This window comes from Halictus rubicundus, chromosome 11 (genome assembly GCF_050948215.1).
Source record: "Halictus rubicundus isolate RS-2024b chromosome 11, iyHalRubi1_principal, whole genome shotgun sequence".
Classification (NCBI taxonomy): domain Eukaryota; kingdom Metazoa; phylum Arthropoda; class Insecta; order Hymenoptera; family Halictidae; genus Halictus; species Halictus rubicundus.
The window spans coordinates 12517606-12536728 of NC_135159.1; the positions used below are offsets into that span (position 1 = coordinate 12517606).

The 19123-nt window shown below is 40.4% G+C and overlaps 3 protein-coding genes and 2 long non-coding RNA genes across 8 annotated transcripts; 2 read left to right on the plus strand and 3 right to left on the minus strand.

Annotated features, from left to right (window-relative positions):
- Positions 1-807: 807 nt before the first annotated feature.
- Positions 808-2995, plus strand: LOC143358953 (membrane protein BRI3). Its single transcript, XM_076796503.1, has 4 exons — positions 808-967; positions 1092-1347; positions 1636-1823; positions 1914-2995. Exons 2-4 carry the CDS (start codon positions 1293-1295, stop codon positions 2043-2045), a joined length of 375 nt encoding a protein of 124 aa, XP_076652618.1. The 5' UTR covers positions 808-967; positions 1092-1292; the 3' UTR covers positions 2046-2995.
- On the minus strand, positions 2348-4654 carry LOC143358955 (uncharacterized). The gene is made up of 2 exons (XR_013083044.1): positions 4514-4654; positions 2348-3568 (listed from the first exon to the last, which is right to left on the minus strand). It is a non-coding gene; the product is annotated as an uncharacterized LOC143358955 (long non-coding RNA).
- Black (glutamate decarboxylase-like protein black) lies at positions 4228-8685 on the plus strand. The gene is made up of 3 exons (XM_076796499.1): positions 4228-4830; positions 6996-7396; positions 7469-8685. Exons 1-3 carry the CDS (start codon positions 4552-4554, stop codon positions 8442-8444), a joined length of 1656 nt encoding a protein of 551 aa, XP_076652614.1. The 5' UTR covers positions 4228-4551; the 3' UTR covers positions 8445-8685.
- Positions 4818-7094, minus strand: LOC143358954 (uncharacterized). 2 transcript variants are annotated; one of them, XR_013083043.1, is made up of 3 exons: positions 6979-7094; positions 5827-6860; positions 4818-4887 (listed from the first exon to the last, which is right to left on the minus strand). It is a non-coding gene; the product is annotated as an uncharacterized LOC143358954 (long non-coding RNA). The 2 variants fall into 2 exon arrangements; XR_013083042.1 differs by lacking the exon at positions 4818-4887 and having other exon boundaries at positions 5754-6860.
- Positions 8673-17845, minus strand: LOC143358952 (alanine aminotransferase 1). 3 transcript variants are annotated; one of them, XM_076796502.1, is made up of 6 exons: positions 17703-17845; positions 14778-15225; positions 11211-11540; positions 10607-11051; positions 10250-10518; positions 8673-10102 (listed from the first exon to the last, which is right to left on the minus strand). In XM_076796502.1, the coding sequence occupies exons 2-6, from the start codon at positions 15084-15086 to the stop codon at positions 9824-9826; spliced, it is 1632 nt and encodes a 543-aa protein (XP_076652617.1). In that variant the 5' UTR covers positions 15087-15225; positions 17703-17845; the 3' UTR covers positions 8673-9823. The 3 variants fall into 3 exon arrangements, with proteins under 3 accessions (XP_076652617.1, XP_076652615.1, XP_076652616.1); XM_076796500.1 differs by lacking the exon at positions 17703-17845 and adding an exon at positions 16448-17087; XM_076796501.1 differs by lacking the exon at positions 17703-17845 and adding an exon at positions 15410-15592.
- Positions 17846-19123: the final 1278 nt, after the last annotated feature.

The following is a 19123-nucleotide window of genomic DNA, read 5'->3' on the forward strand; positions in this document are numbered from 1 at the left end:
TGAATTAAAGTATTGAAATATCTATTACATATTTCATTACTTGCATATTTGCACGTCCTGTCATAATCATGTATTTCTAACCTTTTCATTTCATCGTGTGACACTGACATTTGAAATTTCAAGATGGCGACGTGTAAAACAGTCGACTGAAAATAGTAGTTGACTACTATCGATTTAGTCGATAGTTTTTAGTCGATGGTGCCCATCCAGCTAATGATGAGCACTGTCGACTAAATTCGACTCATACTATCGACTGTTTAATCGATAGTTTTTCAGTCGACCAAATTGCTTTACTGTTACTAATTATCTTTGTATATCTATTATTGCCTGGTTGTTAACTTTTATTTGGTTATTATTTAGTATTGTTAGGTTTCTAAAATTTAAGATATTTTATGTTATTCTACATTTTTCATTAAATTAAGGTAAAAATTCCAAAATCAATTAATCTAACGACAATGTTCTCCGCGGCTACAGCTGAGGGATTCCGGCTCGGCCAATGACAACGCCAGGCTCAGCGCGAGCCGCTGTAGCCGCGCTCTGATTGGTCTGTACTTTTCGTTAATAACTCCTTAACAAAGCCGCGGAGGACAATTTCGCAAAGGAAAATGTTACTTGAAATCACTTCAGAAATCACCCCTTTAAAGGAAATGCAACATTTTTGGGATACCCTGTACAGCTCCACCCGCTCTTCCACCGCATAAATCGTGTATGCGCATGCGTACTTCAATACAACGCATGCGCACTATGATACAAAGTTCCGCGCCTCTATTCCAAGAATATAAATAAGCACGTGACGTCACGATCAACCGACCAATATAATTCATTCTTTTATCGATAAAAAAAAATTGTTAACCGCTTAACAGCATACATATGCATATCACTTGACTCATTGAGACTCGGACAGGGCGTCAAGTGCCGGACAATTTACCCCGGATGTAACTCGAGGCTTTACAACGTAATCAGAAAGGTACTCATGAGACATGGTTTTTTTTTACGTTCTTTTTATCGTGCACAGAACTGTTTTCGAACACAAACAAACGCTACATTCTTCGATCAGAGTCCGTATAATTTTGTTGAAATTGTTATTGTAGCTAATCTGCGGGATTCGGCGAACCCTAAGCGGAGATAACAATGCGTTATTTGTTTTGAAAACGCATCACGTATAATCAGGGGAGACTGTCTCAGGTGTTAGCTGTCAAAAAACCTGTGGCCGTCGAGCTGCTAATGCTAATGATCTAATTAGTCGATCGATCAAACCCACGTAGTGATAAAACGATCGATTTCGTTGAATAATGGCTTCGGGGATTGATATACCTCCATCTTGCGACAAAAATACTTCTAAGGAAGGTAAGCGCAAATAAATATTCAAGTTTAGTAGATATTTAAGCTTCAGTCTCGTTAGAAAATAAAATCGAAAATTCATCGTGCGATGTCACGGACTTTCTGAAAATCTGAACTTTCCAGAAATACTCAATTCTTAAACTCTATATTGTTTTTTTCTGTATTACTGCTCTTTAAAAAATACATACAAGTTAGTTTTGTACGTAACAACGTGCTTCCAAAGCCCACACATTTTTTAGCATGCCAGAACACCTTGGTACAATGCGTACAAGCACTTCTTTAATTCACATTTAGAGTTTTCTTCTTACCAACATTCGCCAACACAACATGGACCATCTGCACCAGTACCACCACCTCCAGGGTATTATCCCAGTGTACATACGCCAAATAATCATAACTTTGTACCATCTTACGGGTCTACACAATCGACTACGATAATTATACCTGATATAGTTGTAGTCGGTGGGTGTCCTGCATGTAGAGTAAGTACTCGATATTGAAACGTGACTTGTAGATAGAGAAATGCTGATATAATCCATAAGTTTAACTTTTGATGTATTTTTGTAATGTAGGTGGGTGTAATGGAAGATGACTATTCGTGTCTTGGAGTGATGTGTGCAATTTTGCTCTTCCCCATTGGGATATTATGTTGTTTGATGCTGAAAACCCGACGTTGTTCTAATTGTGGTGCCTACTTCGATTGATGCAACACGATATCAAAATAATGTAATAGTTGTTTAAGGTTTAGAACTAGGTATACCGCTAAGCTATTATCATTATATAAGAATACACGTTGAACTAATTTTTTAACTATTTTATGCAACTATATAAACAATCAGATACATATTTTTCAGTGAGTCGCACAGCTCACTATTTATGCATTTTAGATTCATTTTATTTCTAATAAAAATGAAGTTTCTCGTGGTTGTATAGAGAAAACTGTGATTAACCTTATTGCACTTTAGTACGGTACATTTTATTAATAATTTCAACCAGTGTTACGACAGAGTTTAAAGTGCTGTTTTAGTGTATTTTATGAGAGTATAAAATTTTACATTTATTTGTAGTATTGCAGCTAGTAATACGAGTATTGGAACTTCCATAAAAGAATGTTTCTATAAAACTGGATACTTTTTGGTAACGATTCTTGGTGCATAATTTGATTTTTTAGAGTTTATTGAAAATGTTTGAATCTCAAGGAAAGCCATCGCGATCAACCAATCGTTTCCCTTATGCGAAAATGTAATCAGCGGAAGGCCCGATGTGTTTGTAATGACGTGAAAAGTGTGAATGTAAAATGTTAACGTCTGTACTTACATGTTAATTGCTCACATTATAATGTATATTTTTATACAAAGAACAGTACTATGAAACGTGGGATCGCTTTGCTACTGTAACATTTGTGCAACTTATTGCTACCTGTTCAGGGTATGCGCTTAAAGAATACAGATTTCATATTTTCACACGCGCGACGTGTCTTCTTTCAACAATATCCACTTGAATCTACCAATTCAAATTTTGAACGCGCGAGTATCCAGAAGTTAATTATTTTGTACGAAATATGTTAACGCAAAGACTTTAGAATTAAAAAAATAAATTCCTATTGTGAACAATGTAAAGACTGGTATTGTTATTAAAACATGTTGAAGTTATCGATCGTTTTTGATATTTTTTCGGCGTGATTGAACCTGCCATTGCTTTTTTATTTACCATGTGTATTTGCAAATGCATATAGCGTCGAGAAACATGCGTTTTGTGCAGCGTTACCGCTTATAATAAAAGTGCTATGCTGTCTATAGTATGTGGGTAAAGAATTTTATTTCATTAAGTATACTTGACGTCAAAGACATATCTTTTTTAGATACTCAATCAGATCGCGATATGATAAAACTAAATCTCCATCATGAAATGAAAGACAAATTGACTGTGATAATTATTTTTGTAGAATTGAACGTATACACTGAGGATTGCTAATGTTCAATGAAATAAATCCCAATCATTTCTGGTTATAATTAATAGTTAACAATTTACCTGTAATCGGCTGAATAGTCACTAAGAAAGTTTGATACTAATCGTCTGTGATAGCGTGCATGCGATACGTGAATGACACATTTCCACTTTAGCAATCTTGAGCATGCACATGTATTTATGCATATATGCATCGAGATTTTTTTTTGTCGCGTTATAGACTGCATAATTACTGTTACACGCTATACTGTCGGCATGTCTGTAATTTACAAGCAAATGAAATAAAATTACGCAAATTATTAAAATTATAAATTATTCAAATGATCTAACGAAAATGTATCGAGCCGTGCTTTTACAACACATACCCAAAGAAATAAATTTGTTGCATAATTCCTCACGAATGCGCCTGTACAATCTCAATAATCGTAAATTAAAAGTATTGTAAAAGTATTGTAAAGTAAGTATTTAAAATTTCGTCAATGGAGTTGTATTTGATATGTGAGTTTCGATAACTTCGCATGCAAGTCTGTCGTATTTACAAAACAAGCGGCTTACGAATCATGCTATTACTGATGCACTGTGACGGATAGGTCAGTATCGAGGAAAATGTTTGTATCCATGTAATTCTGCGTCGGAATTTTATAAAAATCATTGATGTTCAGGTGGATACAAATATTCATATAGTACATATAATACATATAGTGTAGAGCACTAACATTTATACGCTACGAGGAACGAATGTTACAAATACAGGTTCACATCAAACCTATAGTAATACTTTCATTTTACGATTCTCCTCGTTTTTTAAATTTAAGTGAATACAGTTGTGTCATATTCATGAGACAATTAGTCACTTCTAGTGCTCGGTAGGTTTAGTGACAAATAGTACAAGTCTTCAGCAGGCTTTTACTATTATTGGGAACAATCTCCTAATAAACTTTCTCTGTCTATTAGAAACTACGAGGTTCGCATCGATCGTAAAAATGATCAGGTTTTTCCGCCTCAGCAGTTCCACAGAAAGCTCCCAATTCTCCAAGGCTCAGTCACGAGCCGTTAAGCAGAATTGGAGCCGAGGAAAGAAGCAGGAAAGGAAAAAACTAGTTGCGCGCTATCTCTGAACAAACGCGCCGAAGGTAGTTAACACGCAACGATCTTGTCCTTGGTCCGCGGGCATTAATAAGTATAAAGGAAACTTGACGAGTACCTCGGGACCAGATCGAGGAAAGCATCGATGCATCAATCATGCCGGCGAACGAGGAAACCTCAGTCGTGTCCCCGGACCAGTTAGTGCCTCAGACAGCAGACAACGCTCTGGAAAAAGTGTCTGTGAATTCGGTGACCACCAACGGCTCGCAGAACAATCTATCATCTTCTGACAATGAAGACGAGGTTGATCCAGGTCCTGTCGATGAGGAGGATGCCACAGAAAATTACAGATACAGAAGCCTACCCGTAAGGCAGCTTCACGAGAAGTTCATGAAGACTTTTGTCGACCTGCTGCTGGAAGAGGCAATTTTCAAGGTGAGCCAATCTTTCCAAAGTACGTATACTTCATTCCAATTTATTACCAGTGTCCCTCTGCAACAAAGTAAAATGTCAAGCGACAGATAAAACGATCAATGATCCTTACGCAGAAATTGTTCGTGTCCACAATCTATCCGAGCCACATATAATTCACTTCAATCTATTTACAGTGTCCTTCTGCAAATTTTAAGGAGCACAAACGGTTGAATTTATTTTGCAGACACCTATGTTAATAATGTATTCTAAATCTAAACAAATATTTCTTTTGACTCGTGCCTCAACTTCCACACTGATATATTTGATATTTTGAGTGGTATTACGTTTCAAAAAGAGAATGTGTCATCGCGAGAAATTTTCATAATGTTTACACGAATTCGGTGCAGCGCAACAGAAAACATCTAACGCATAACAATAGTAAGTAGTATACTCGCGCATTCATAGCGCATGTAAATTAGATGTTCACGTGCACATAATGCGCCATTCATACTTAATGTGTCAACAATTCTATTACTGTTCCTTCGGATTATGTGGACCGTAACAGTTCCATCATTTGTCCTACATTTGGACATTGCATATCACAATTGTAATTGATGCAGTGAATAATTTTTAATAAATTAGTAAACTTCAAAATTTACCACTCTTGAACGTTTAGCAATTTATTAAACAGAAAGTGACGTGAGAATTGCTTTGAATTATAGTATACCAATTTTTCTCGGTGCTTCAAAAGGGACAGTCGAGTGCGAAGAGTTAACATTGAATTATGGAGCAACACGTACATTGCAATTGAAGAGATCCTTGCACCTTTCTGCGAGACGGAACGCATAGATTATCTCATGCTAATGCTAGTCAGCGTCTCCTTGTCTCGAAGTGAATGATCTTGGGCCAGAGCGTTTTTTTTTCATTTCCGTCTGTTACGGCGAAACAATTCTAACGTCGTACGCATCATTTGCTTCAATCAATCACACCGCATTCAGATGTAAATTAACACCTTACCGGCCGCTCTGCACGGCAATTATCATTTTCCAAGTGCGAAACCAATTGCATAAGTGGCAAACGATGCGAAACGTTCCCGTGAAAAATTTCATTGATCATCGAGACGCGTCCGATTTCCCTTCCGAGTGCTCTCTATGACTCAATCGTTCTCCGTTCTCAAGTTTTTTGCCTCGCTAATTAATGACACTCCGTCAATTCATGGACAAAGAATTACGCCGCAGATGAATGCGAGCGACTCGCCTAAGGCGGATCAGATGGAGGACTGCGTCACTCGCCGCAGAACAGTCCGATTTTCCTGCGGACGCTTTTGTAATCACTGTGGCACAGTTCCCTGAGGCCTCAGCTTCGAGGAAATGCCAACAGTAATCGACTCTATTCGATGGACGCTTCGACTGCGAATTTCTCGTCGCTCTTTCCGCCTGCAATTTAAAAAGATAATCAATTTTAAAGATACCTTGTATACCTGTTTTTGCTTGCTTACATTAAATTGTTAGGACAGTGTTTGGGCTGACCTAATAATTCATTAATTCTAGACACGCTGCAAAGCCATGTTTTTAATACAGAAATAAAATTAATTTGAGGAAAGTCTATTTGTCCAACAGTACAAACATTTGCTATCAGCCTCCACGACTTCTGAAGACACCTGTTGCAATCTAATTTTACGCTGTGTACAGGGTGTCCCATTCGAAGTTTCGGAAATATTCGCGTGCGATACTTCAAATGGAACAGCCTGTATACGTTTGTCATAATGCTGTGCAAATGTTTGCCGAAGGCCGAGGCAAAAAAAAAAAACTCGAAAGCGTGACATTGTACTTCAATGAAGCAGAACAGCCATGATCTGTTTCCTTTGGTGAAGTCATCAATTGTGTCTGCTTCCTTCAATCATCCTTCTTCCATTATTATTGCTCGTGAAGCATGACCTCCTAGCAACAGACTTTAATCCGTGAAGTTACAGAAGTGTTTCCTTCAGAGATTTTTTATCCTATGAAATCTGAATAAATGCAATCCAGGAATATACATCAATCTCTATTTCACTAGAAAAGAAAATTATTAGTTATTAGTAATGGCGATCGCTTGTATGAATAAAATAGATAAAACTCAGAGACTGAGTTAAAGAGACTCCGTCTATTCGTAAAGTCGCTGTAAAGTTACCTTTTGCCATCCTCTAGGGGACCTCGAGGAAAAATCGCGTGGTGGAGTGGATGGAGCCAACGACGCTCCATTCAGCCATTGATCTGACGCTCTCGGATCAAGGATGCTCGCACGAGCAGCTGTACTCGTTGGCTCGCAACGTGATCAAGTACAGCGTGAAAACGGGTCATCCCCGATTTGTGAACCAGCTGTACTCCAGCGTGGACCCGTATGGTCTTCTGGGACAATGGCTGACAGACGCTCTGAATCCTTCGGTGTACACCTACGAAGTCTCGCCGGTGTTCTCCTTGATGGAGGAGGAGTTGCTAAAAGAGATGAGAAGGATAGTTGGCTGGAAGGATGGCAGAGGTGATGGCATCTTCTGTCCGGGAGGTTCCATCGCCAATGGTTATGCCATCAATCTAGCTCGCCATTACAGGTACTGACCTCAAAACAGATCTCCTACGCCTCCAACATTCATTCATCACACTAATCGAGTAATTGTCCCAAGATTTCCACAGATAAAGGAGCTAGGCATGTCTAGTGCTGGTAGACTGGTAGTGTTCACATCGCAGGATGCCCATTATTCCGTCAAGAAGCTCAGTGCTTTCCTTGGAATAGGTAACGGCAACGTCTACGAGGTGAAGACTGACTCCAGAGGCAAGATGTGCATCGCAGACCTGAAGACACAGATTGATCAGGTGATCAGCGAAGGCGCCACTCCTCTGATGGTCTCCGCCACAGCTGGAACGACTGTCCTGGGAGCGTACGACCCTCTGCGAGACATAGCAGCCATCTGCAAGAAGCATAATATGTGGTTTCATGTAGACGCTGCTTGGGGAGGAGGCGCACTGATGTCTAAGACTTACAGACACCGTTTGGATGGTATCGAGTTGGCAGATTCTGTTACCTGGAACCCTCACAAGCTGCTCGCTGCGCCACAACAGTGCTCAACCTTGTTGCTACGCCACGAAGGACTCCTGCAAGATGCGCATGGATCGAAAGCCAGCTATCTCTTCCAGCCAGACAAGTTTTATGACACTTCCTACGACAATGGTGACAAGCACGTGCAGTGTGGCCGAAGGGCGGACGTATTGAAGTTCTGGTTCATGTGGAAGGCGAAGGGCACTCATGGTCTGGAGAAGCACGTGGACCGCGTGTTCGAGCTGGCGCGGTATTTTACGGATTACGTGAAACAGAGAGAGGGCTTCGAGCTGATGCTTGAGCCCGAGTGCACGAACGTATGCTTCTGGCACGTGCCGCCTTCGAAACGCCACTTGAAGGGTGAGGAGTTGTTGAAGGCGCTTCAGAAAATCGGGCCGGCGGTGAAGGAACGCATGGTCAAGAAGGGATCAATGCTGATCACATACCAACCGCTCAGGGAACTACCGAACTTCTTCAGGCTCGTCCTGCAGAACTCCGGCCTGACCAAGGCCGACATGAGGTTTTTCGCGGAAGAGATCGAGAGACTCGCCAGTGATTTATAGAAGAACTACAGTATTCTTCGCGTAACCGTGAAAACTTCCGGTCTGCAGAGTCGCAGTTATATTTACGCAGTTCCGATTTAGGGGAGTAAGACCAAAAAATTTGTTCACTCCTCTAGCTAAGGACCAGCCTACTGTTTACACATAATTTAAGTTAGAGCGATACACAGGGAGATGCTGTACGAACGATATATCAAAAGCTGAGAATAAAGCATCCTTCGTTAAGACTCGTACGGTACAATAATTTCTTTATTTTTGAATAAGTTTTCTTCAGAAAATTATTTGATACCCTTTGATCGTTGGTCTCTTACAGTGAGCATGTTCCTGCTTACAGTTGTAACAGATTATACAATGACGTAACAGTTACACATGTAAAAAGAAGCATACACAGGCTGTGTATGCGTTCTCGAAAGATGTACAATCAAATACAATATTGTCTTCTCGTATAGGATCGTGTTCAAACGTGTAAAGCTCCTAAATCTCTTGCGTGATCGCACAAACCATGTTAAACATCGATCGAATATCCACGTGACGTTCAATATTATAAGTACACATATATTCATCGAGAGAATTAACACCAAACAATAAAAAAATAGATTATTTTACAATGGCGCTAAATGCGTTAACAATGAAAATTAAACGAAATTTTATCTGGCAAGTACAAGATAAACGCTAAAAATTACTCACACTTAACGAATGGACTTTTGATTAGAGACATTAAGGACTTTGGACAAATGTGAACACGTAAGCTAAACATTTCAGTTGAGACGATTTTGTTGCACTTATGGGGATCTATAGAAAACCCGTCAACATATTTCGAATAGGTTTACAATACCCCCAAAGTGCTTTACTAATATAAACAATGATTTCCTAGTGACGAGTAGAAGGTGACTAAACACAGTTGTGTGATTCGTTACAATCGTTGTGAGTATTATAAAAACATATTGTATATAATCTCGTATCATCATCATCATCATCAATATCCAAAAAATCACTATTCACATACACACCGACCACACATTCCACACTTCCGAGAAAAAGAAACGAATTTCAAATTCAACTTTCTCATATATAATAACAAATTCGTATTATATGTACAAGTGTTCGACCAATCGTGAAGTTCGTTTATGTAAACAATCTAATTCGAATAGTATCCTATCTATGCCAGAACTCGTGCTGTGCAATAGTAAACGGCTCTCGATAATCTTGTAAATAGATTCTTTTGTTTCTGTAATATCTCGTTACAAAATGCAAATATATTTCCCCTCGAAAATTTTCATAAGACTAATAAAAAAATCTTCGTAGAAATTTCGATGCGCTGCACGTCGTTGTCCTGGCATTTCAAGTACTAAGGAAAATGCAACAATTTTATAATTGTACGTTTATTTGTACTCTTCCAGGAACTTAAGATGAAACTGTTTCAAACTCTCGAGCATCGTCTTGATCTTCTCTTTTTGAGGCAGAATCGTCGTTCTAAAGTGATAGGTGCCGGGTCGTTGGCCAAAACCTGATCCAGGTATCACGCAAATACCTGTGGTCTCCAACAATTTAAAAGCGTAGAATACGTCTGGTTGCTGACCCTCCGCTTCGGCTGCTTTTATGGCTTTTTTCGGTAATTCGATCCTTGGGAACACATACATAGCACCCATCGCTGGATTCACCTGTAATTTCGAACAAAATGTTAATCAACGCTGTATCACCTAGGCGAAAGAAATTCGATTTTCATGTTTCTTATGTTAAATCTACACTCTACAAATAGCCATGAAGTAAACAGTGACACGAAATGTACACAAAATATTTTTCAGTACCTTGAAGCCTGGAATGCTATTTAACGTATCAACCACCAGTTGAGACCTCTCTGCCAGTGATCGCAGAGTGTCTTCCCTTTCTTTTACGAATAATGGATAAGACGGTTCATTGGGTTTTGGTGGATTCACCACAACATCCATAACAACCTGACCCAGAACAGTGGGACACAACATTGCTGAGATCGATTTCAACAGAATCGCCATAACTTTGGAATCCATGTTGATTATTTCTCCGTATCCACCACGGATACCACATTCACCCATGTATCCTGTGACAAAATGAAATAAATATCACATCATGTACAAGGAGAAAATTGTACAATTACCAAGGGTGTCTACTGATAACTCAAAACGTACCCTTAGACACAGACATGAAAGACGCCAGTTCCATTTTAGAGTATGGTTCTCCCATCTCTGTCATGACTTTCTTGAACGAGTGGAAGGCACTGTCCTTATCGTACACATTGTCCTGATAGACCTCATCAGCCAATAAGAACAATCGGTTCTTGTATGCAAAGTGAATGATGTCTACGATGTTGTTGCGTGTGAGAACCTGGCCAGTTGGGTTACCAGGATTGATCACTACTAGAACTCGAGGGTTGCTGTTTCTACTTCCTTCGTTCAAGGCTCTTTCTAATTCAGAAATATCGAGGGCCCATTTGTTCTCTTCGTTCAGATAGTAACCAATCTGAGCAAGGCCAAACTCTGCCAACGTAGCAGAGTAGAGTGGATACTGTGGTATCGGAATCAACACGCCGGATGGTTTTCCATCCAATTTTTCATTGAACAGTTTCAGGAATGACTGTAACAGGCCAAAGTGCACATAACTACATGTGATACATAGTAATGGCAAGTACAGAGTAATGACTAAATTCAAGAATCACCCCTTTTAAGCTTCGAGAACTTAAGAGAATACATGGGATATACTAAGAATATAATATAAGAGAAATAATCTGCACACTTTGATTCCATCCGAGGCGCCATTAGAAAGGATGATATTGCGGTAATCGCAGGGAATCCCATCGCGGTCCTCTATATATTGGGCAACATGTTTGCGGATGATTTCAATCCCTGCTGATTCCGAGTACGAGCCAACGCTGCCTCCTTTGCATCCACACAAGATGTTCCTAGCTCGTGCCTTTGCGTCCTCAGGGTAACTGGGGTCACTGAGGAGATTCGGTGACACTGTCAGAGTCAGTACTTGCCTCAGGAAGGTGATTGGCTGCTGACCCATCGCATGTGCATCTCCCACATTGGCTTTTATCACCTCCTTGAATGGCTTCTTAGCTCCCTGAAAAAGAATAATAAAGTACGTGATTAGGTGAGAATAATTACGAGATTTTTTGTAACTAGCTGATACCATAATTACATATGTAGACAGTGAACCTTTATGTAAAATACAAATTTTTTGCATTGTTATTCATTTTCTTGTAATATCTTTCGTAATATAATAAATAAAAGAGGTACTATATCATATATTTTGAATCAAATCATTTTTAAAAATCAAGAATATAAAATGAATCACAATTACTATCTTAAGTGATTAGATAAAAAAAAATCGAGGTCGAATAAAGTTGGTCAGATTGTGGATACCCCTACCAACCCAATGATTAAGTTGGTACATAATTGAAAAAGGAAATTGACTGATTTTTCCAAGCTACATTATTCTTATAGCGTTCTATAATTATTACTGAAAGATGAGTCATGATTAGCCTGGACAATGGTAGTTTTGTAATTATATTCAAGGTTGCGCCTAGCTTTGAAAAAAGCCCGCGAATTTTAAATAGATGATCGTAGAAGTCGAAAAGGAATAAATTAAAGATTCGTGGGAGTAAGCATAATTTATAAGTAGCAGACATTTTTAGTATGTTAACGTGCTCGGCTGTTTCGTTTGCGCCTGCAATTTGAACTGCAGTTTGCATATCACGTGCTAACAACTGTTGTTGGCACTACTGCATCGCATGACTCAGAGTCACTGCATACTCTAAAAACTTGATCATGCACCGCTGCTGGTAAATTCATTACCTGAATTGCGAAATACTACCAATACTGTTACATATTTGCAACAATCTATGAAACAATCAATTAAAATCTTAATTATCGAGACCCATAGAAACTGTAACAAATCATGATAATTTTAGTTAATATCCTCCTAGAAAATTCAATTGAAATACCATTTATTAAAAAATTCATCATTCTCGTTTATTTTACTGAAAATATGAAAAAGCTCGAATAGTGGTTGGAGGTTATATTTCCAGAAAATTGAGTTTCTGTCGTTTGATCTTTATTACAGCTTTTAACCTAACGAGACTCATTACAGCCGTGAATTTCAATGAACAGGAAGAGTATAATAATGGCAGCCGATAACAATAAATGGACAGTTCCTTTTGTGGTGGACCTTGACTCTTTTCGTATCTATGCAACTACGCCAATAAGAGGTATTTGTGCGTAATGTGAACACCGTTTTGCGAACGTCGGATGTCACAAGTTTGCGAAATGTTTATTTTGTCTCGGCTTATGGTTTCGAATTACGTGACCAAAACCGCTTAAAACGGGTCATGTTACCAAGCTGCAATAATTCGTAGCGCATGATCTATTATCGCAAGAGAAAAATCATTCGAGTGCACATGATCGCTCGATTTATGTGCGATCAACGGATGAGCTGGATTTGGAAAGTTTCCGTGCAATTTCGAAAACTAGTTCAGTCGCATCGATATTGCAAGATAATCGAAGTTCTATTTTTAGTTGACAGTATCTCGATATTGCGACAGGTGGTTCGATCGATCGAGTGAAATCGATACGAATTTCAAACGAATTTTATAACTGTGAATGTTTCGACATAATATTATTAGTTTGCTGAAAAAGTTCCGCTGTATTTGTAGATTATTATACATTGTAATAATCGTCATTAAGTCACACAGTAATCGTAAAAGTTTGGGAAATGCGATATCTGTTCTTTACGGGCACTGAAAAGCGAGCGATAACGGAAATGTCATTTGTGTTGAAATAGAATACACCAGCCAAGTGTCATGTTTGTATAATTAAGCGAAACTAGGAAATATTTTTACCAACGATATATAGTACAATAACAAATTCCACAGAACATTTTCAAGAATTAAACACGATTCCTCGATTTAAATCGTAAGACATCGATTCGAATTTCGCGGGCTTTCGTAATTATATTTAAAAACGCCCGAATAATTAATCAACAAAGAAATGGTCTGTAAAAATCTAAAAATCAAATAGAAATATATACATATTTATGTACACTTTATCTTAAACCTGCTTGAATGTACCTTATCTCTGCTTATCACAAATTCGCATACGTGTCTACATAGTCGACTGCAAAAAAATATTTCCACTGTGACAACATGATGCAATGTTTGTTTAAATATAATATTTGCAGGATATTTCACGCGTATCCCCGAGATTTTATAATATAAATCTACTTTTGCACAACATAACCTCTTTTCTTTAAATAGTGTCTTCAATTGAATTCATCTGCTTCATGACTTACAAATTAATACAGCGTTCATGTGTTAGGGACATCTGTAGCATTCATGTCTGTTCCAATCATTCGCAACTATTCTTACAGTCATTGCTCTTCTATTACATGCATTCAATCATTCTCTAACATCTCAATTCATACTATTGGAAACAAGAAAAACAAAGGTCGAATCATATGACTCAGAAACAAAAACAAAACAATAGATCTTCCTACATTTATTAAGAGTTGACACAATTTTTAACTTTACATCAGACTATGGGGATTTTTATGTGTTTAGTGCATATGCAAGTCCCTGAAGTATAAGGAAATGTATTGATAATATTAATAATACTTTCATTTTATTATTTTCAGAAAATACTATACAGAAATGAGCATAGATCTATATGCACTTCTTTGCACCTCATTGGTGCACGTTTACATCATGCTTCTCACATTAGCATCAATTTCAGTAATATTTATGGACTGTAGAGTTAAAGTATATTTAGCCACACTTTTCAAACTTCAGAGGAGAGTAGAAAATCAAACTTTACGGATATGTAGATCATTTTTTTAGAGCAGATGGAGAGTATATTGCTTTATTAATTGAGAGTGAAAGTAATGACGATTAAATCCTTGAAATTGCAGTACAAAAGAGAAACTAATCCAGAACGAAATAGTATTAAGCATGGGCAAGAACAAGAGTTTATTGAAAAAAATTTTAAGGTGGACTCAGCACACAGGATGCCAGATGGTTCCACTCACAATTACTGAGTGCATCTAACAATTCCATTAAAAGCGTTTTGGCATCTAGTAATAAAATGTAAAGTTAATCCAGAACAAATTAGTATAATGAGGACTGGTATTGACAAAAATTGTGTTGTTTGATCAAGGTGGACGCAGATGTTTTCATTCACGGTCTCACGCACTCCACATCGATCCTCAGTCCCATACGCGCGTCCGTTCAAGCCTGGCACCATGCTCACCAAAGTATAGCTGGATGCATCTATAGATAATGAATTGGCCGATCGTACGTTGGCTTACCTTTTGGAGCTCTTTCTCGATCTCGATGGCGCGCAGGAGCAGCGGTCCGCGTACCGCGTACTCCATCTTCCTGAGGTTGGTGAATACATTGTCCTCGGTGAGGACCTTGCCGGCGGGTGTGACGCTTGACATGCCGCGACGAAGTGCTCGGTCGCAAGCCGGTCGCTGGACTACCGCCTCCGCAGCCGTCAAACGTGCGGATGCTCTGCCTCCTGGCGTCCCTGACCCCGCAGAGGAGGCAGTCAGTTGTTCCCACGTTCTAGTCCGCCCGGCCGCGATAACAGCGTTCCACCAGCGTGGCTGCGGCATCGTTCCTCCCTAAGGTCCTCTTCCTCTCTTCACCTCTTCTTCGGCTTCGGCTTCGGCTCGATCAGCCGTCCCGCAAAACGGTTCCGGTGATTCGCCAACGAGCGGGAGGGGAAAATTCGCGCAGGCGCGCGCCAAAAATCTGCAAACAGTCGCGCCGGGAGAGGCTCGTTTATAGCTGCCGGAAAGACGATATGTATACCTGTCGTCGACAGACATACGTCGTACATCCGCAACATGCGTTACGTAATCAAACGTCTTCGGGGAATCCAACGTCCACTATCTGCGAGATGATTAATCTCATGGGTAGGACCTTTAATACTCACTAAGCTTAATTGTGGTTAGGGCCGATAGGCACTCTGATTAGACGCTGTTGAACGCGATGGGTTGGTTGGGGAAGGTTTAGGATGGCCTTTTTGCGACTATTGTCTGCAGGGAGTGACTATTGAACCGAGACTCGGTACTTGCTCAAATGGAGGACTATTGTTAGGAATATAGTCAGTACCGAAGACCGCGATTTTTAAATTGGAGAGTTTAACTTTTAACCCTTGTGGTGGGATTCTTGCAGGTTCAGGCAATCCTCTTCATATAATTTTTTAAGTTATGGGTACTTGACACTAGGCCTACGGAGCACTAAAAGTAAATATTTTACATTACTTTATGAAAATAGTCTATCCTAATTTTTAGGAATTTTTTAAATAATGTACACTCAAAGAAGTAAAGTTGAATAATTCCTCATGGATGCGTCTTTACAATCTCAATAATCGTTAAAAATATTAAAACCGTAAATCCAGTGTTAACGGTACCTTATAATGAGGCTGCAGAGCATGTATGATTATTAGCTTGCAGATCTTTATGCAAAATAAAAATTGTCCAAGTCAAATTCAGGGAACCGAATGTATTATTAATGAAAATGTATTTTCTGTTTGAACCATGTTAAAAAGTTGGAAATAATGTAACGGTATCCTCAAATGCTTCTAATGTCTTCTTAGTTTTATACATGACTTATCCAGTTTTGTTATGAACGCATAACATCCGCAGTCCAATGATTATGTAAATACGCGTCACTCATTAACTACCCATCTTGTATATTAAAATAATTTAAAATCATTGTACTATGACCAGCCTGTGAATTATAATACAAATTCGTATTATTATGCGAATAATACGATTGATGGTTAAACGACCCTTCAAGCATCGAGGATCTAAAGAAGAACGGCTTTCTGTCTTGCATTAACATTTTCAACAAGTAAATATAAAAGCGAACAAACTGTTTATTTTATGCTTCTTTAAAAATGCTCAAAAAGTTATAATCCAAATAATAAGTGATTTTCTCTAGACTTGCAAAAACAGTTACACATTACCCAGAACAGCTTGGACTTGAACTTTATCTTCAGTCTTCTCAATGATTTCTTGCTTTCCCGTACAGGTCTTACAAAAACCTACAAATATATATACGATCACTGTAATAATTGTTGCAACTCCGCTGCAGCAATTTATGTAATTAGTGTGAAAATCGTTTAAGCAACGTGGCCGAGAAGAGATATTCCTTATCAGTGGTTAATCGTTCCCTATTTGCGTTACGAAAATGTTTGAGTTCGGCGATAAGATTGTGGGAACTTTCCACGCGAGCTCTGCTTTACCGACCGAGCTAGCCAAGATGTAACGACAATTCCGGAGACGTTCGATCGGTGTTTCCCCAACTATCGTGCTGCGACAATCAATAATCTTTGGTGCAGTTGGCCCTGTTTCCAAGGAACATGGACATCCTTTTTGCGATTGCACGTCCACCGATGCTATCTCTTGAAAGTTCTAACACCGTCGTACGGTCACCTGGGCTATTTCAAGGAAACACAATTACTTTCTCGGAACGCCGAGAACCGCGAGTCGTTTAAATTTTGCAACGAGCCACTCCGTTGCCGATTAATTGCGAGACTGATCGGCCTTATGCAAACGCGTTTACATTGCTCGCAATACCGTTCGCCATGACTCGGTTAATCGATAGTCCCGATCTAGCCTCTGCAAACTAATCGTTTACGACCTATATTCCCCGAGCACAGGCCCCAGACAAACACCGACGAATTTTTCCATTTTCCCTGGTTCTATTTACAAACGATAATGTGCCTCTGGTAAAGTCCAACCGATGACAATCATTACCCTGGCCTGTTAGTCACCAGGGTCCGGAACATGATGAAGCAGTCAACACGACAATTATCTTCAAACTCCAACATAAAATCCTTTCTCCGCTGCGTCAGATAATGAGCGAAACACATAATAAAAATTCCTGCCATTCCATCTTGTATGAAGAATGAGTCAGTCCAAGTTATTGTTAGCGTTCCGTGCCCGCTCTGTCAAAAGCCTTGCTATTACCAAAAGAAGCGAAGAGAGCAATTCGTTCAAGACCGCTGCAACGATAGCCTTAAATACATTTCACGGCGTGACCTTGAAGCGACCGCGGGGTACGGTTCATTAGCATTCTTTAGCGGGTTGCGAAGGACACTTCAAGGTCACTCAGCGCTCGCAAAATGGATGGAAGATATGGGATACCTTACAGAACAAATACCCGTTATTGGGGTACTCTCACACTAAGCGTGAAGCGTGCAGCCAGCCAGGACTCACCTAAGCTTCCGATGGGATTTACGCAGGGTTCTTCGAACCTGTAGGTGTCCGGCAGACCGGGTTACATCAATCGGCCCGGGAAAGAAGCCCCGCAACGACTAAATCCTGGTGCCGGCTGGCTGGCCGGTGCTGAATCCCGCCCGCGATGATCTATATTCAGAAACGTCGGGTCAGAACGCGTCTGGGGAGACCGGTCCAGCGGGTCGTGTCGGCCGTTTCACGGTAAAGATTCCGATGCGCTTACCTTCGCGACAACGCCGACGGGGGGAACGGGTCCGACGAACTGACTGGGGGTCGGGCAAACAACAACAGTTAGCAGACACGGGCGGGCACGAAGGGGGGGCCCGCGGCTCATGCGTCGCGTCGCGTCGTCGACGCCTAATCGACGACGGAGACAAACACAACAGAAGTAAAATAGGAGAGACCTCCTCGAGCCTGAAGCCGCCCGGGGGTGTCGGCTCGACGGCGTGAATGCGTGCGGCACGTGGTGGCACGGCGTTTTAAAGTTTCATGGTTCGTCAGACCGGAGAGCGCCGAGGCTAAATTAAACAGGAACGGCGGGGCCCTCTAGAAAGCTTTCGCATTCTTCGGGCACCGGTGCACCGTTCTCTCACCTTAAAACCTCATTCGCGGTGCCATGCGATGCCGGAACGAACGCGTTTCGCGGGTTTCACGGAGGATCAGATCAACCGGAGGCCGGCCGTTACCTTCCACGAATTCTCGCCCGAGCTGCGTTCCTCCTCCGACGGAGAGCGAAGGGTCTCTGCCGTATCGGATATGTACGAACGCTGCGGAACGGAGCGTGCGCAACCTGACGACCACGGAGAGACGGTCTTAAAGGTCGCCCCACACAAGACAGGCAAGATGCCGAAGTTGTTTGGGCGCCTAGATTCAAGAACAGGGGTTAGAGATTTGAAGAATCGTCTTCGTGCCAGAAATCTTCTCCGACGTCGTTCGGGACATATCTTTGAACGTCTTCCATGCTGTTTCACAAGCGAACCCCGCAAGGGGTTCAGATCTCTGCTGTGGACCCTGCTATCAGCCCCCTGGTAGGTTGGTCTGGGTAAGATCTACCTGAAATTTGAATTAGGTAGGTGAGGGAATTCTAATACAACAGAATTTGGTTGCCGTATTCAATGGTTTTCAAGCAATCAGCTCGTAAATCGCAGCTCACCCTGTATACGGCCAAGGTTACGTATCAAAATGGTCTCTAGTTTCCCAGAACAAAAAGATCACCTATTTTCCCGCCGGTGCATCATGTTTTGCATCTCAAGTTTCCGCTTTCTAATTTCCTTCAACCAGAAATCGCTTTCTTGCAGCAAATTACAGAATTCCTTTTTTGTAACATTGAAACTGTTCCCCCCCATAATTGTTCATTTAATCGTAGCTCGGTCTATTACACGTTCAAGGTGATCCCATAA

What these genes read in the sequence shown, in the direction of transcription:
- LOC143358953 (XM_076796503.1), top strand. Translation starts at nt 1,293, where the DNA reads ATGGCTTCGGGGATTGATATACCTCCATCTTGCGACAAAAATACTTCT. An exon ending in CAAAAATACTTCTAAGGAAG is followed by an intron (nt 1,348 to 1,635) that starts GTAAGCGCAAAT and finishes ATTCACATTTAG; the next exon opens with AGTTTTCTTCTTACCAACAT. An exon ending in GTGGGTGTCCTGCATGTAGA is followed by an intron (nt 1,824 to 1,913) that starts GTAAGTACTCGA and finishes TTTGTAATGTAG; the next exon opens with GTGGGTGTAATGGAAGATGA.
- Black (XM_076796499.1), top strand. Translation starts at nt 4,552, where the DNA reads ATGCCGGCGAACGAGGAAACCTCAGTCGTGTCCCCGGACCAGTTAGTG. An exon ending in TGGAAGAGGCAATTTTCAAG is followed by an intron (nt 4,831 to 6,995) that starts GTGAGCCAATCT and finishes GCCATCCTCTAG; the next exon opens with GGGACCTCGAGGAAAAATCG. An exon ending in AATCTAGCTCGCCATTACAG is followed by an intron (nt 7,397 to 7,468) that starts GTACTGACCTCA and finishes AATTGTCCCAAG; the next exon opens with ATTTCCACAGATAAAGGAGC.
- LOC143358952 (XM_076796502.1), bottom strand. Translation starts at nt 15,086, where the DNA reads ATGCCGCAGCCACGCTGGTGGAACGCTGTTATCGCGGCCGGGCGGACT. An exon ending in TCGAGAAAGAGCTCCAAAAG is followed by an intron (nt 11,541 to 14,777) that starts GTAAGCCAACGT and finishes ATTCTTTTTCAG; the next exon opens with GGAGCTAAGAAGCCATTCAA. An exon ending in TTTCATGTCTGTGTCTAAGG is followed by an intron (nt 10,519 to 10,606) that starts GTACGTTTTGAG and finishes ATTTTGTCACAG; the next exon opens with GATACATGGGTGAATGTGGT.